This window comes from Grammomys surdaster, unplaced genomic scaffold (assembly GCF_004785775.1).
Source record: "Grammomys surdaster isolate TR1022 unplaced genomic scaffold, NIH_TR_1.0 203, whole genome shotgun sequence".
Classification (NCBI taxonomy): domain Eukaryota; kingdom Metazoa; phylum Chordata; class Mammalia; order Rodentia; family Muridae; genus Grammomys; species Grammomys surdaster.
In genome coordinates this window covers 9,813,212-9,831,384 of record NW_021604648.1, presented here as the reverse complement: position 1 = coordinate 9,831,384, position 18,173 = coordinate 9,813,212, and the positions used below count along the sequence as shown (strand labels likewise).

At 35.7% G+C, this 18,173-nt stretch overlaps 1 protein-coding gene across 2 annotated transcripts in view; it reads left to right on the top strand.

Annotated features, from left to right (window-relative positions):
* Dlg2 (discs large MAGUK scaffold protein 2) overlaps positions 1-18,173 on the top strand; it is a 1,293,772-nt gene that overhangs the window by 173,813 nt on the left and 1,101,786 nt on the right. The window contains exon 1 of one of the 2 annotated variants that reach the window (XM_028770580.1): positions 171-272. The exons of the other annotated variant lie outside the window; for it this stretch is intronic. Coding sequence (XP_028626413.1) covers positions 171-272 — 102 coding nt within the window. Of the gene's footprint in view, positions 1-170; positions 273-18,173 lie in introns of those variants that run through there. 2 annotated transcript variants of the gene reach the window in all.

Below are 18,173 nucleotides of genomic sequence, written 5' to 3'. Positions count from 1 at the left end.
CCGGCAGCAGTGCTTGCACCTAGGCTCGAGGATGGCTGCACAAGGCGCAGGGGGCAGGGATCACAGCTGCCGCTCGGTCTAGGCTGCCTAGGCAGGCTGTCGCTCCGAGAACTGGGTGAGCACCAAGTTCGGTTCCCCCAGCGAGCTGCCACTGCCGCAGCCCAAAAGGAATGTCCCCTGTTCTTAAGGACCCTGACTGTTTTACACCAATGATTTGCCACTGCAAAGTTGCTTGCACCAACAACACTTTGTCGTTGATGTTTGGATGCAAGGTAGGACAAGGAATTCATGTCTTGTTTTAATGCATGCTGGCCTCCCTGGGGAGAGCAAACAATTTATTTTGTTTGTTTATGTGTCTGCCTGTCGGGAGACTAACAGACACTGAAAGAGTGCTCTGTCCACTCGCGGAGCCGGCTGGGGTTTGGAGCCAGGAGAACTCGATGATTTTTCCAGTGGCCGGTGTTGGCATGATAGCTAGGTGGTGACAGGATCCTGTATGGAATACACAGTAGCTACAAGCGCTGTTGAAAAGAGGGCGCCTTAGACATCTCTGTGCCTGGGATTTCTTCTTGCTTTTAGCTAGTGATTATCTCTGGGCGCTGATTTGGATGCTCCGGAAAGCATCACACTGACTCTCACCTCCTGAAGGAGGGCCGTGGGGTAAAGTACCTGGGATCATAAAAGTTCCCCAGATAAAACTGAGGGGCTTGGTTTTTAATGCGGTCTTCCAAAGGTGAGGGAGGGGCTTATAGCTACTTTTGACAGTAAGTCTAGAGATACATTTATGTAGTCCTCAGTCGTAGGATAGTCTTCGCTTTTACACAGTCCACTTGAAACCAACAAGCCAAATGTTTAACATGGCATAGTACAATTCTTCATGAAGTTTGCAGCAAATGACCGTCTTATCCCAGAGTTGTGTAGGTTGTTCAGTGTTCGACAAAATGAGGTTTGAAGGGTTTTGAAACAAGTTACTATCCAGGGCTCCCTGTCTAACAGGATTTATTAAAGCTTTTTTGTTGGCTGTGGTGGGTGCTACCAGAACTTTCTTTTAGAAAGTTATTGTCCATAAGTGATCTCACTTGTTCTTTGCTCTCTGGGACTATGACAACTTGGTGCGTTTATTCAGCTCTTTCTAGTAATCACTTCTTGTGGCAGCTTTGATGACTATCTAAAGGAAAGTGTATGTGGGAGTGGAATACTTTATCCAAAGTAAGTGAAAGTGCACATCTATAAGTGAACACAAACCATGTGATCCTTTCCATTCTGAAAGACACTACCAGAGACTGAATGGGACGATTGCTAAACACCTTAGGCAGTAAAGTTACTGAAACACTCCATCCAGTTCATAGGTAATGCTTATTGGAGGCTTAAAAGAAAAAATTGAGAGTTAGATGCCTTACACTGGCTAGAAAATTTAGTCTTTTTTGGACCTCTGTGTTTTCTTGTACAAAATGAGAAATGAGGTGAGGACATTTCTGAGACACACCCCTAATACACACACATACCCCAACATTCTCAGATACCATCCTGTGTAAAAGCCGTTAAGAGAGAAATGAATGTCATTTGTTATTGTGGCTTTTGGTATCTATTACAAGTCTAGGATCTGCTTCAAAAAGTATAACTTATATTAAGTGGTGCTGTGGATCTTTTTTGGAAAAGCCTCAAGTAAGTCTTAGATCATTGAAGGCTTGTGTGTTTAACCCTGGCAGAATGCGTGAGAGAATAGCATCCTAAAACTAGCTTGACCCTCCTCCACACAACTTACCACCCCTCTGTGTACTCTTAAACATTCTCTCTATTAACTGTACACAGATACCCAGTGGATAAGATGCACCAAGTACCATTTAAAATCCATTATCATAAACATGAGAATTGCTTTGTAGTGCTAAATGCTTATTAACAAGGAAAGGTGAACTTCTTGCTGAGGGAACAAGCACAAGCTAAGATAAGCAAATATGATGAGCTCTTAGTAAGAAGATTGTTGACTCTACATTCTAGTAGCCTAGCTCATGTTTGAAGACATTTCTTTTACGCGATTATATTTTCAATGGTTTTCAAACCATATTGGAAGAAATTGGTTTACTTATCACCACCTTTTAAAGAGGCTGGGTAGCTACATTAATTTAACTTCTTTTGGTTTTATTTCTTTTAGTGTTCTGGTGTAACAAGTTCATGTTGACAATGATTCATGTCAGCAGAATAAAACATCCAAATCAAGTTGATTTTGTCTTCTGAAAAATAAGTTAATTCCATGAAAACAAACTATATTTCTAGAGAGTCTATCCCATTCTATATTGTCAATTAGTTGAATATGATAATTCTTAAAAGTTCTATATTATAGTATTATAAAATGTCTTAACCATACTACTCCAGATGTTAATTGTGGACTGGTTAATGTAAGACTTCAACCTTGGAGTCTTAAATACAAAAAGACCACTAGGACTTTATAAACCTGCTTTCCTCAGTGAAACTGTCAAGCTCATCTAATAGGTAATAGTACAATACAGTGTGAAAAACTTCCTATTAAACAGTGGGGCTTCAAAAGTCGATTTCACTGTTAACATACGTATACCATCTCCAGTTTCATTTTTCTTAGATAAAATTGCAACCATGATAAGTACTGAATCACATATTCCTCTATCATTAACACAGAAGGAAGTTTAAATAAGGTACACACAGTCCTTAATATGTATGTGTTCAACAGAACCTGGTGCTTTCATGTGGCTTTGGCTTCATCAAGAGCAATGCTCAGACCTTCTTCTGAAAAAGGAAACACTCTCACTATGCAGTTAATCTTTTCTGTCTTTATTGGCTAGGAGTTATAACAATATGTTTCTCCAGGTTTCAGTACACTGGGCTAACTCTTCATAGGTAAGAGGTATTTATGTATTGATAAAACTTTCACAAAATAAGGTAGATGAAAATTAATAACACTCAGATATCATTATTCAATCTGATCATCAACTACTCAGCATACAACAAATTCCAACTCTAGGTCTGTAAGTATTTAAAGTAAAATGACATAGTATATAACTATCTTATTTATAATATTGATTTTAAGGAAAATACGTAAAGATTGTTCCAGTTGGATTTTTAAGCAATTGAAGTAAAATTTAAGTAATTTTGAAATAAAATTCATAGAGACATAGGCTAATTAGGAGCATCCAGAAACTTGTGTTTATCTAATATTTTCTAGGATGTGCAAATATAAGATTAAAATGTGTATTTATTTTCTTTCCTGGAAGATATTTAACATGTAAAAGCTTAAACCCCTGCTTGTTTACACCAGGTTGTCAGCTTAAAAATCTTATGCAAAGTGATCTTAATATCTTACTAACATGTAGTGATTTGAATGATGCTGACTAATTTGATCATCAAAATAGACATCCCCCTAAATGTTTTATTTTCTCAACTTTCTCCAGGGTCCTCCTTTCTGCATGTTGGTTTTCCTTTGGTCTAGTTAACTATAATTTATGAATGTATTAAGCTCTGTTTCAGTTACTGTAATAGATGCAACATATTAAAATGCAAGAATGATACTATGAAAAGAATCTCGGGGCTCCTGAGAGAAGCAATTTCAATTCCTTTCCGAAATTCCAGAATACCCACAGTCATGTGTCTGTAGAGTCTCATGAGAAGAACTAGAATTGTCTTTGCCTACATGTGCTTTCCAATATTAGACTGATCCTCTGTTTTTCAATCCATTGCTGTCCCCATACAGTAGTGTTTATGGGAATGACTTCCATGAAAAGGGGAGTTTCTAGAAGGTCCTTTTTTCTTGTTCATGTGTCATCAGCAAATAGACTTCCACCTCATTTTCAGTTGAGTTGCTTTTCTATCTGCAAAGACCCCAATGATGAATGCAGTCCTGAGGACCAGCTTGGATAGCTTCCTCTCCTTTATCTTGTCTGTAGCTCTATTGAGGACCGTTAAGTACCCTTGACGCTCTCCTTTTATTCTCTCCTTTCCCATCTCTACCATTTCTAAAGCAGAGTTACACAGTAAACATAGAACATTTGATCTCCTAACATTCTCAGATTATTCTTAAAATATCTGCTTCCTGTTTACTGTGCTTTATGAAGTTAAAAAAGATGTAATTGAAATATGACTCATGCTAAAAATAGCTGACAGATTTGAATGGACATCTTTGAAAAATTTCCAAAGATGATATATTGAAAAGTCTTAAACATAATTTCCTATTAGGAAAGTGCTGACCAAAGCTAGAATGAAATATCACCTGATACCAGCTAGGACATCCACTATTAAGAGACTATAAATGTTGATGAGAAAGTTGAGAAAGGGGCTTCCTTGTGCACATACATTAGTGGCAGGAATGTAAATTTGTATAGACATTTTTGAAAATAATATGAAAATTTTTAATGTACTAAAAATTAAACTATCATTTAACCTAGCGCTCTCTCTCTCTCTGTGTGTGTATGTGTCCGCCCCTCTCTCTCTCTCTCTCTCTCTCTCTCTCTCTCTCTCTCTCTCTCTCTCTCCTCTCTCTCTCTGTATATATACATATATGTGTAAATATTTCATTATATAATATATATATATATATAAATATATTCCAAAAAATAGTCAGAATCTCTCAGAATACCCTAATTCTCATGTTCATTATGCATAATTCACAAGATATAATATATAACCACAAATAAATCAAGTAAATGGAAACTGTTGCATTTATGATATTTTAAAACTATTGCTTGTATTTTAGTATCTTTTTTGTTTTTTTTTGTTTCGTTTTGTTTTTGTAAGACTTAATTTTAATATGCATCCCAGGCTAAACTTGAAGTTGCTAGCACATGCTGTCATTGAACTTCTAATCTTCTTGCCTCTGCCTCTAGAGTGTGGGGTTTACAGGTGTGTGCCCCCACACCAAAATGGCTCTTTTAAGTGCTCCACCACACACACACACACACACACACACACACAGACTTGCACGTACACATACAGACATACAGACACACACACACACACACATTCACAAACCACTGTAAGAAGATGGATATTTTAATACAAAATATATTGTACATAATAGGTATATTTATTAAAAATGGATGCTTCAAATTTTAGAGCACCTCGTTTTCCTCCAACTTATTACTATAACAACTCAAATCATTAAATTACATCATTAAGTCTTTAGACTGAACCATTTGCCTTTAACATCATCTTGATGTATTAAGACTGATAGAAGTTGGAGAAAATGTTTCTAAAGCAGATGGGCAATAATTTAAAGTTCTTTTGCAGACATTTTATAAATTTTTCTTCAAAGAAGTTAGAAGCTTCGTGTGGTAGAGAGCAACTTTTATTTCTTCTATATGGTGGTTTCCTTAAAAGGAGGAAGAGAATACAGATTGTGTTGAAACAGGAGAAAGAAGGAAAGAAAGACATTCAAAAGCAAAGAGAGATGGCCATGCTTTAATGAACTAAGGGGAGAAAAGAAAAATTTATTATGGTTGACCAAGTAAGAGCTATCTTGGGGGCTTTATAATTGCTATTATTCCAGTTACCATAGTAATCATGGAGACACAGAAATAAGCCAGGGAAGGATGCAAAATAGAGCAGGATGAAATTGGGAGTTGGGGTTGCGGGATGAGAAGGAAGAAGTTGGCTAAAAATTCCAAACCTCCTAAGCAGAAGGGAATGTCAGTACTTACCTGGTGGACAGCTCCCCTGGCTCTTCTCTGTGACTTCCATACCAGACCTTCTGTTCTAGCTCATTCTATTACATAGAAACATCCTTGTTTACAGTTGCTTATTCATTTAAATCAAGCCACTACTGTTTTTAAATGATTGTCTCGTGTATTCAAAACTGCCATATCACTTCATATATTTTTGTAATTGGAATGATAGCTTTTCTCCATAGTTTGAATATTGAAAAGTTCAGCTATTTTGGTGTATTCTTTGTTTTTTTAAATTAATCTGCGTTAATTGAAGTAAACTGAAAATGAGAAAAATTATATAGAGCTTAGAATCCTAATATCATAGAGATGAGATTGTTAATAATTTTAGTGTGTGTTTTCCCAGTTTCTCCGAAGGTTATACTGTCACTCTTCTGTGTATAGCTTGTTTCTAAATGTATGTGTACAGCTGTCCTCCAAGGACTCAGCTACAAGTTTGAGGTAAACATGGATTATATTATGAGGTCAGCCTCAGTGAGAGCCAATCCAAGAAAGAAGTGTATGTGTAATCCAGTACGGTTTGAATTTGAATGTTTTAAACTGGCGTTAGGCTTTGTGGACATATTTTAATAGTTGTATAAGTTAGGTACCCTTATATTTAGCTATTTAGACCACCCACATATTTACTACTGTCAAAATTAAAACATCTATCCCAGGGAATATGCCTTTTACTAGATTTGAAATCATTTCTTGAGCTGGAGAGATGGCTCAGCGATTAAGAGAATTGACTGCTCTTCTAGAGGTCCTGAGTTGAATTCCCAGGAACAAAATGGTGGTTCACAACCATCTGTAATGGAATTTGATACCCTCATCTGGTGTATCTGAAAACAGCAACAGTATACTCATATAAATAAAATAAATGAATACTTAAAAAAGAAATCATTTCTTTGACTACAATAAGGAAATATACGTATTTAAGATACTTTATGATGGCTATACCTAAATTTATTTTAAGGTGGCTATATAAATTTTCACTGTTATAATTATTTTTAAAACTTTCTCCAGTTTTCATATATCCCTCAAGTTTATAAATATACAAATAAGAGACCATTTATTTTATTCTCATAGAATTAAAACTTGGTTAGATTTTAGCTTAATGTGACCCTCTTAACTATATTGATGTATCTAAATGTAAGAATATGTAATATTGAAAAAGCCCCCAAAATTCAACTTTAGCACATTAGAGAAGATATTTATAATATCCATGCAGTAATTCATAATTATAAACATAATTATAAATTGATAATTTCATAAACACACACACAGGGATGGTGTGGGATTCTACCATGTTCTCCATGTTTTATACACTTTTTCATATGTCACCTTAATTAGTCTTTACAATAGTTATCATCAGGGAACTATGCTGTACACATTTAAAACATACCCAGAAAGGAATATAACTCCTGGATAGCAGAGCTAAAATTTGAATGTAATTACTTTATATCTAGAAACTGTCTTAATTTCCTGAAGAGCTACAGCATTCTTTCAGATGGCAAGTTCTATTCTACAAGAACATATAAACTAGAAGTAAATTTCCCATCTTTCAGGGAATACGTGTGAATTAGAATTCAAGGCACACTCTCCAGAAGACTGAGTCCGACTGTATAAGTAGCTAAAGCTATTTTTTTAGAGGAGTTTGATTCAACACATCATTTTTCATAGTGCTCATGCTCTCATTTTTTACATGAGGTTACTAAATCATGTAGACAAGAAGTGCCCTACTCAAGGTCACTCAGTGAGCAAAGTCATAACTACAACCGGGTCTCCCTATTTCTAACTCAATGTTATTCTTTCTATGTCGTGACTACTATGTGCTTGAAGTTCTAGCCCTCAAGGTCAGGTAACAGGAAAAAGTGACACATTTCATCACGAAGAAGTAGGAGAAATAGCACCTAGCACCCTTCAGGCTGTTACAGGGTTATGTGAGATATCACAATTAAAACATTTAGCACATTGCTAGATATGTAATAAATAGCCAATGCATTTTTCTTCTATTTTATTAAAATCACTCTGTTTACTGCTGGAAAATGTGCAGATTAACAACAAAACATTTCAGTTAAGTGCACTTATATTTATGTCTGTAAAAACAGACATTTCTGAATTTACCATTACATTATTAAAGCATTTTAATGCTGCAGTACAGGGAAGAAGTTTTGAAAATCACATCTCCAAAATCCTAGATTATACCTGACCTAGAAAGAGAGAGAGACAAATGAGCTAAAAGCTGAAACAGGTGCTGGGAGTGTCACAAACACGCTGCTTGGGCTGTGTCTCCTGGGACAAGAACACATGCTGGTTCAAGGTCTTTTAAACATTTGGTGATTCATGTTAGATTTCTTCAGAAAGCCCAAAAGATTAAATAAATAAGGATAGTAGATGATTACTGTCATTAAAATATGCTTCCAGAGAAGGAATTCTGAGCGAGAATTCAGGACCCTGAGAAAGCTGCTATTTCATGGAGCCTTAGGCTATTTCTGACTCAGGGATTTTTAGGTAATGTCTTGAAGTCCTGTAAGTAAAATTACTTGATTCTTTCTGAACTAAATTACTCCTAGTCTCCTATGAACTACTTATGGCAACCAATATTTTCAGCTCGCACCTCAATTATTCTATCAGGTTGTAATTTTTATTTCCTTTAAGCTATAATTTGTTTTGTTGTGTTAAATAGTAACTAAAGAGGCAGTAAAATGAGATGTTCATTTTTCATAAAAGTCAGTCAATAAGTATTTATAAAAAATGAGTGAGTGGTAATAAATAGGTATAATAATAGATACACAGTGGAAAAGTGGAAAATAATATACATAATATTATCATCACCATCTTCACGAGTTTACCTTTGATATCCTATTGTATGATTATATTTTCTAGAAATCATGTTGTCTAAAGTACAGACTAAGCCCTTCCCCAAACCTGTTATGGTGGAAATTTTATGTGGCAACCCGACTGGACTGTGAATTATCCAACTATTTAGTCAAATCCTACATTTTATGTATCTACCAGTTGCTTCTGGATGAGAACAAAATTTGAGTTGGTAAACTGTATAAATAATACAGTTTACTTTCCCTAATGTTGGACCTCACAGGAACAGAGAGGTATTATTTTTTGGCTGACTGCTTTTACTGTTAGTCTTTTCTGGCCTTTATATTTGGAGTGAAGCATTATCTCTACTAGGCTTTAAGCCCACATGTGGTCAGATTGAAATTATTATCATAGTCGCTCCTGATTCTGAAGCTTTCACTATGTATTGTATGTGCTCATACATAAACACACACAGAGCAAGATTGCTGAATAGATAGATGTAGATGGAACTTTGCTTGTGACAGGCATATGGCATGAGATATCTGGACACTGCATCATCAGTAATTTATTCTTACGTGTAGAAAAGCTAATAGATCATAAATACAAAACAATCTCCATACCATATGGAAATTGTTGCAATGAAGATTATTATCTCTTAACAACACCAATGTTTTTACTTTATTATACATCACAGATTAGCCACAAATCTTGGTATAGTAAGATGTAGCTCAATCAAAGCTATGTTATAGACATTTCATGTATAATAATGTTCTTGTCAGACTTGCAAACACGTTGTGCATTGTAATGTTGAATATAAAATGATACTTTTTCTGATAAAAATTGAAATGATTAAAACAAAGAATAAACATATTTAAAACAATGACTTCTGGAAACTATAAAAAACAAAATATTTTTAAAAAATATCAACATGCTTTTACATGTAATAATTAATTTAAATGTTGTTCTGAGTATACTTCCATTGCATTACTTTTATAACAGCTTTGCCCAAGATTCTGAGGTGGTTTAAATCATCTCAATTAATAAGCAACAACATAAGACCTAGTCAAAATCTCTAAAATGTTAGTCTGTTTCATTGTCACTGACATAACACCTTGGATATAAAAATATTAAAGACTTACATCTGAAATAATCAGTAATATAATCCTGGCTAGTGATGTCACTTTCATGAGTTCTCAAACAATATGACAGTCATTAAATGTGCCAGTTGACTTACTAGTTAAGGGTAGAGAACCACATACTTTTTCTTGTGGAGCTATTTTTTAAATTGATTGATTGATTGATTGATTACATCTCAAATGCTGTCCCCCTCTGATCCATCCTCACAGAGTTCCTTCCCCATCCTTCTCTCCTTCACCTATGAGAGAGTGGGTCCCTCCTCATGGGGCCTCCCATCCTGGTGCATCAATTCTCTATAGGATTAGGTGAATCTCCCACTGAGCCAGGACAAGGAAACCCTCTGATAAAAATGTTCCAGAGGCCTGGGTCCAGCCCTTGTTTCTCTTTGGTTGTTGGCTAAGTTTCTGAGAGCTCCCAGTGGTCTAGAGTTGTTGATCTTCCTGTGGTGGTTCCTATCCCCTTCAGGTCCTTCAGTCTTTCCTCCAACTCTTCCATGAGAGTCCCTGATCTCCATCCAAAGTTTGGCTGTGGGAATCTGCATCTATTTCAGTCAGTTGCTGGGTCGAGCCTCTCAAAGGACAGTTATGCTAGGCGCCTGTCTGTGAACCTAACTGAGTATCATTAATAGTGTCGGAGACTGGTGCTTGCCAGTGAGATGGGTCTTAGGTTAGGATGGTTTTTGGTTGACCATTCCTTCAATCTCTGCTTTATGTTTGCCTCTGCATTTCTTTTAGACAAATTTTAGATTAAGTTTTGTGGCTGTATTGGTGTCCCTGTTGCTCTACTGGGTGTCTTGCCTGGCTACAGGAGGTGGCCTCTTTAGGTTCCATGTCCCTACTGTTAGTCAACTTTACCAAGATCACCTGCATTGATTGACTCCTGTGAGCATACCCCACCCCAGGTCTGTGGAACTTCCTAGAGATTTCCTACATGCCCACCCCTACAACCCCCACAGCTACGTATTTTCATTCCTTCTCCTGGCTTTGTGGGCCTCTCTCCTGTCTCTTTCCACAGGGGTCCATATCTTTATTATTATTTTTTAAATATTCTCCACTTGGAGGAATGTAAATTCACTTATCCAATAGTTCATTTCTAGTTGACCCTTGGCCATTTCTTCTATGTTCAGAATTTATAATAAGCATCTTAGAATAATCAATCAATCACAATAATATATAGTCCTTGTCTTAGGCACCTGTTAGTTTGTAGTAAAAAGTGTACATGAAAGGGGGGGTGCAGGAGTAGAGTTGGTATGTAATCACCATTTATGAACTTGTTTTCCAAAATCTTGAAATAAATTAATCTATACCTTATTTAGAATATGTACCTTCAGGAAGATATTAACTTCCCTCTTTGATATTATTACTTCTTCATACTTGCAACCAATATTAAATGAAGCCTGTAAATAGATCATAGTCTAAGTTTGCTTTTATATTCTGTTAGGATGGGTATCTCTTCTGTCAACATGAAACAAATGGGGATAAAAGAATCACTGGTAGCTTTAGGTGAAGTTATGGAAAGCCTTTTGAAAGTGATTGAACTTTATCTGGCCTTTCTAAGTCATTGCATTATATCACTCAGGAAAACAATTTGAAGTGGGTTTCAAATCTATTATCAATCACTATGTCCCCACACCTTTGCTTTTTTTTCTTTCTTTTTCCACGTGTGCTGGAGAAATGTCAAAAGTGTAACAGAAAATAGTGGCATGACTAGAAGGTATGCCCCTTTATTAGATGAGGGTGTGGAGAAAAGAGGAAGAAACAAGAGGGAAGCTTTAGATTATACTCTATCATGCTGACTGTACCAAGAGCAGATACTCTGGGTGAGTCTGAAGCCTGAGTGTGCTTCTGGGTAGGTCATCAGGTAGATAGCAAGACTGATATTAAGAATGATGTGAATGGAGCATTAACTGTATGCCCTTGAGGGAACTCTTTCACCCTGGAGTTTCAGGCTCCTCATCTGCTTAACGGAGAGAAGCAGGTTTATTTGCTTCATTACATCAACCAAATAAAACAACCAGTATGTAATATCTGTCATCAATATTCACTAGATAAATTAATATTGTTTTCTTTCTCTCAGTCCCTCAGACGAAATTCCTTCCTGTTTACTTTTATTTGTATTTGCATAGTATTGAAATCATCCAGAAAAAAATCCTTTCTTTTGTTACCCATAACACTCAGTGTCAGGGAAGAAGAGAGCTCATCCTGTGAACGTGATCAAATATTATCTCTATCAGACCTACATTCCCTGAGGAATTATCTCTATCAGACCTGCATTCCCGAGCACTTTTACTTAGCCTATCAGCAATATGTTCTGTTTTTAATTCCGCTTTGATTAGTTGTGGTTCTGCATCTCTTCTTCTGTCCCTTCATCTCAGACTCTAGGAGAAGATGCTTCCAGCCTTCAGAGTAACTACCATGTGCACACAGACATGTGCTATTATACCTCTTGCTGTCAGAGCTATTGTTGCCCAAAGGTATCCAAGTAGATAACCTATTTCCTAAAATATGATGCTTCGAATTTTGTTTAAAATACAAGTGAACCTTACTTTCTTTACTTTGAAGGTCACAATGCTACCCCAAATAAATAATCCTAGGGATTCTGCAGGCTGTCTAATTCTCAAATAAACCTTTCTTGAGTTCTATAAAACGAAAACATTTTCTCTCTGTGTTTGAGCCTTGTTCATCACTCTTTACCGGAGCTATTTCCCCAGCAAATTGCTATGGTTGGTCTCTCAAGCTTGTGGGAAGAAAAAGATTTTATAATGAAAGTGCTGACATGTTCTTATCTACAGCAGTGTGAGGAGACAGGCTATGAGCTTGCTGATGGCGGAAACCAGATGCCTGTTTTGGCTGAAGTGGGTACAGACATCCTCCAAAGCTTGGAGGTTTGAATTTTTGTCTCAAAAATATTTTGAGGGAAGAAAATAGCTGTACGAAACTAGGAAACAAGGGCTATGCAAACTGTCTGTGTCAATAATGTAGTACATTGAATTTCTGGAAGGATCTTGAGTAAAGATGGTAACAATGTTTAGTGGGCTACAAATGAGCATCCTGTATTTGCTTGATGCCTTACACTTGTGTCTTTGTCATGACTTTTTTTTTTGACTTACTAAAAAGACACCTCAATCTTTACCTTATTCATATTATAAAATAATGTCTACCACTATTACATAGATATTATTTTGAAACATTTATCTTATGGTCCTCAAGAGCAACTCAGTGGATTTGACATAAGGAATCTGAAGAAAACTGAAAAAAATCTCTTTATTAAGATGTTTGACCATCAGTTTATTTTCATTTAATATTTAGATTATCAAAAGATAATAAGGAGGGGCTCTATCACATATACTTAAATGCATTTTTTACATTTTTTTACATTTTTATGTAATTTAAGTTTCTAACATGTATTAATGATACACAATATTAGGTTTCATTGTGACAGTTTCATATATATATTCTATTAACCTAGGGCAAAGTCACAAAGTGTGTAGTTGTAGCTCTGATTACCATCAGTCCTAGGTTCTGACTCTAAGCTGATACAAAGTCTCCTTACCTTGTTTGTCAAACACTAAGCATTACTTAAAGGTTAACAATTCCTACCAAGTTCTATGCTGAGATATTTCTGGGATATTGCCAAGGGCAGAGGGACGACCTTTGCTTGTGGCTTATCCCATAACACTCATTTGGTAATCAGAGAAGTGAGCATGATCTCCCTGGATCTGAAAGGGTAGAGAATGCAGGACACAGGACCCTCAGAGAACTCTCAAAAAGGAAAAACCCCTACTATGAACAGGTGTGATAACACATTTGTTCTAAGTAAAATTGTGCCTGTGTAAAAGCATTAATTCAGGTTATGGATCCATTTTTTTCCTTCTGTTTCTAACACTTGTCATGATAATACAATGTCTGTTGTGTACCTTGAATAAGCAGAAGTGAGAATATATTGTTAATGTAGTCAAAGGCATAGCTGCCACTAGTGTGTGTGTGTGTGTGTGTGTGTGTGTGTGTGTGTAGGCCAGCTATTGATGCCAGGTATCATCCTGTATTGCTTTCCAATATATTGATTGAAGCTCAGTGATTTGATGGACTGGCTGGCCATTGAGGTTCAGAGATCCTCCTGGCTCTACCTCCCAAGCACTTAGATTCAAGATATGTGCCCAGCTCTTTTCATCTGAAATCAGGACTTTATGCTTGCATATTTAGAACTGTACCGACTGAGTGTTTATCTCTCTAGCTGTTCTCAACTATAGGACAACTCACTTCAGGAATCTAAAACCTTTATGGCAACTTCCTGTTCTACTCAGACCAATTTTGTGTCTTTCTTCTCCACTATCAATCATTTATATTTGCATAGTCAATCCAAGAGACTCAACAAGAATCTGTTTGTGCCCAAATCCCTCTTCTTTCACCTATAGACATTTGTTGAACCAATATATCTTTATATGAAAATCTGTAACTATTTTTAAAAGTGACTCAACCTGTAGATATCCTGGGGGTATTGGAGGCAGCTTAAAATCACACAAATCTTTTCTAGGCAAAATCAGCATTTTACTAACAACCAATGTGTAGCTGGTTTTAGCTTGGTTTTATATGCTGCTAGATCCGAATGCATTTTTTTAGCCCATCCCTATATATCCAGTATAAAATTTTCTAAATTTTATGACCAAACCAAACCAAAACCACAGCCATGAAATGTGTGATTATTTTTAATTTATCATATCACAATGTTCTCTAATTTTGGATAAATATCTGACATTGGTGTATGTTTTGTTTTAAAGGTCTTTAAAGAAAACATATGCCTGAAAAAAGCTAAAATTTAATTTACAATTGCTGGGCTAAATTGTCTTTTTTTCATTTAATTCATGATGTTATATTTAACCCTTTCCTCTGAATCAGCTAAGAAAAAAAAACAAATTAAGTTCTATACTGATGGGACTGAATATTTAGAAAATTAAGAGATACTAGACTTGAATCACCTTGCAACAATCCAGCTTTCGTTGGTTTTTTACTTTCTAAGTAGTTAAAAATCCATGTTATTTTTTTCATGTCTGGAAGCAAATTAGCCATAATTTGGTACCGACTTGAGGATCTGATATTATGCTTGTAGGTGATAGCAGTATTTTTTAAAATCCTTGGTTCACATTACAGAGTAAACTCTATTTAATCCAACCATTAAATTGTGATATTTGCTGTAGAGGTATTTTAATATACCATTCATGCAATATCACTGAGATGGTTGGCTAAGTGCCCTTGCTTACTATCTATTAATTGACTTTGACATAATGGCAGTATGACATCCCTTTATTGCCTACTGTCCGGTTAGACAGAACCCAAAGCTTTGTATAACTTCATCTGGCTTTTAAACATCTACCACCACATACTGTTATTTAATTGTTAAATATACCTGTCTCGAAAAACCAAAAAAATAAAAAATAAAAATAAAATAAAATAAAATAAAATAAAATAAAATGCCACTTACTAAAAAGAACTTTACTAGTATGTTTAGCAAATAAATATTTATCCCTTTCTGTATTTGTCCTATGCCTAGTAATGGTAAGGACTTTTTTCAAGAGGGAGACCAAAGAATGCTGTTACTATCCATCTTATCCTTGAGCAATCAGTTTGTGTCATTTTCCTCCAGAAGGCTTTCCTGGTTACCAGATCCTCTCCACTCCCATGGTGTCATTGGATTCTTTCTTTGAAATTATCCTAAATTATCACAAAAGCTTAAGAAAGAAGAGTCTGGGACATCCTTGGCACAATATGTATGTACTTAACCTGTTGACTTAAACATCCTACCTACTCAATTGTCTACACTTATACCATGATAGGTTTATGTATTTTACTTTAAATTAAACTGTCATTTCAAAGAAGAACCTATCCTGCTTTTTCTTTTATTTTTGAGATTATAATATTTTATCATTTATTTCTTACATTTCATATTTCTCCAAACCCTCTCAAATCCCTCCCTGACCTTCATGATAATGCCCATGATATTTCAGTTTTAGACATTTTGAAGATATCATCACCTGCATTTAATTTCTTTTGGATTCCACTTTATGACATTAACAATAACCACAAGGTACTTAACTACAAATGAATTTTCAGTTTTGAACTGAGGTCTGGACGTCAGTTGGTACTTAGTGAGGGGATGAATGGACAAATGGATGGCTCTAAGTGTAGTGTTCACAATCACACATATGTAATGAGAAGGTTCAAAAACATTAAAACAGTTCATAGATTTTCAAAAATGGCAAGGAATTCACTTTGGTTTTGCTGCTTGTAAACTGATATCAGCTTTTATCTCTGTGACAACCAAGGAATCTAGATATTATTTAGTGTTGTTATTAGAATGGAATGATTTGCAGGTGGCCTCTTAGGACTTTGCCCTTCCCTTTCTAAGATGAAGTCTAGGTCTAGCCATCCCACAGGACCCTGGTACCTTTGTGATACTGCCTCTTGGGTTTGTTTCAGGTGTGTAGTCACAAAATGATGCCAAGTATTAAGTATCACAATCTTCTCTATTTCAAATAGACTCACTTACTCCTATGAAAGGGCTTCTGAATTTAAGTACAGGTCAAAGTCATTTATTTTCCATTTCTTCACTAAAATGCTTTGAATGCTTTATCCCTTAAGGAAATTGTTCTGGCCGAGTAGGCAGAGCTGTTGAAGACTGTTGCTAAGAGCAGCTAGCTGAAAGGTTCTTAAATTAACTTACAAGTCACCTCACATCTTTTCTAGAAATGAGCGTGTGCACATATGTGTGTTCACCTATCTACTTTAGGAAATAGCATTCATATAAAAAGAATAAGCCAGCCATTACTTATAGACTAAGGTTAAGCATGGCTTCAATCTAGAAGGCACAAGTCGAGAGAAATGAGAAAGCAAAAGTAAGAAAATAGCTATATTAGTTGCATACGAAAAATTCTGACCAATAGCAGTTGAACCATTAAAATATTAAAATGCTTGGACATTTTAGAAGTTATTCTTCCATGAGTTTAGACTACATGGACAAATCTCTAGGTTGTATGTTCCATGAAGTGTAGGCTTTTTTCTTTATTCCTGTATCCCTCAACCCCTAACATTCAATGTGCTAGCTGGCACATAATACATACTGATGGTCCTTTGCTGTATATATGACAAGATAGCTGTATAGACATTTGTCCCACTTTGTGAATGAAAAATTGAAGGCCCATTCATTAGAAAAGCATAGAATTAACCCATGGATGCTTAGGAACTGATATTTGTGAAAACAGCTTATTAAAGAGCTAGAGAGACTTGTAAATTTGAGCGACAGATTGAAAACTGAAACCAACCGTTTATTGGTCATGAAGATGTGTGTGAAATATTTAAAATTCATAAAGATTAGTCCCCACATGTACATGAAATTGCTAATAGTTTATTAAAATGCAATTATAAGAATCACATTGATTTATAAATTAAGATAAACCAGAATTTAGTATGGTATTTACCAAAAATATTGGATGTTATTTTTATGTAAAGCATTTAAATACATGGTAGGGTGGTGTGCTATTCCAAGGATATACCTCACTATCTTTCCCCTTCAGATAAACACACATACATACACACACACTTACATTAGATGTATTTGTTTTACTATTATTTTAATTTTTGGAGAACAGGTAAAATTATAACTCAGAAGCTAATGTGGAATTTTCTATTTAAAAAATTTCTAATTTTAAATTTCTACAAATATTTTCAAAGATCAACACTTGGATGTTTTGCTTGTGTTAATCTCATCATATTTATATGCTAAAACTCCTTCACCTTAGCTCCTGAAAAAGCTCTGATTCACACCATGTCATTATGTGAAACTGAACTTTGCTTATTTGTGGGTGCATCATTTGCAGAAGTCAGTTTTCAAATCTGAGTGGTAGCATTTGCTTCTTTTACTTACTAGACCACTTCCTTCTACAGTACAGTTTGTCTGGATGAAATCCACTTTCCTCAGTATTTTTTGTGGCTTTGCTCAAATCTAAATGTGAATGGCAGCGCCTTATTGTCTTTTTGGAAAGCCTACACATTCATTTTTGCAAAGGAAGGTGACTCAGTAAATGTAGGCATAAGGCTGCTTCATTCATCTGACATAATAAAGCCATTGTGAGTTTTTATTAAGTACATTTTTTCTCAAGTGTGTTCAGCCCCCTAGAGCCATAGAGACAAAGGTACTGAAGAATGTTGAAGAAAATAGGTGAAGGAAATTCCAATGTCAGACATTCTAAGACTTTCATTCTGGAACCAGATCTACTGTGGGGACTCTGGAGACAACTTTCTTGGCCTCAGTCTTTCAGTAAAAAGAAAGCAAAAGTGAGAGCAGAGCTGTGTACACAGACTCAGAGTCACCGTGAGACATCTAATAGTCTGTATCGGCAGAAAGAAGTATCGCAGAGAGGCAAACCCCACGGTAGGTTATCAGGATGAAGATTCAGGACCAAAGCAGTGCTTAGTTATTTTGAATGAGAAGCTATTACTAACATTTTTCCTTCAAAATTGTTCTTATAAGTGAATATCATAATATTTGTGTTAAGGA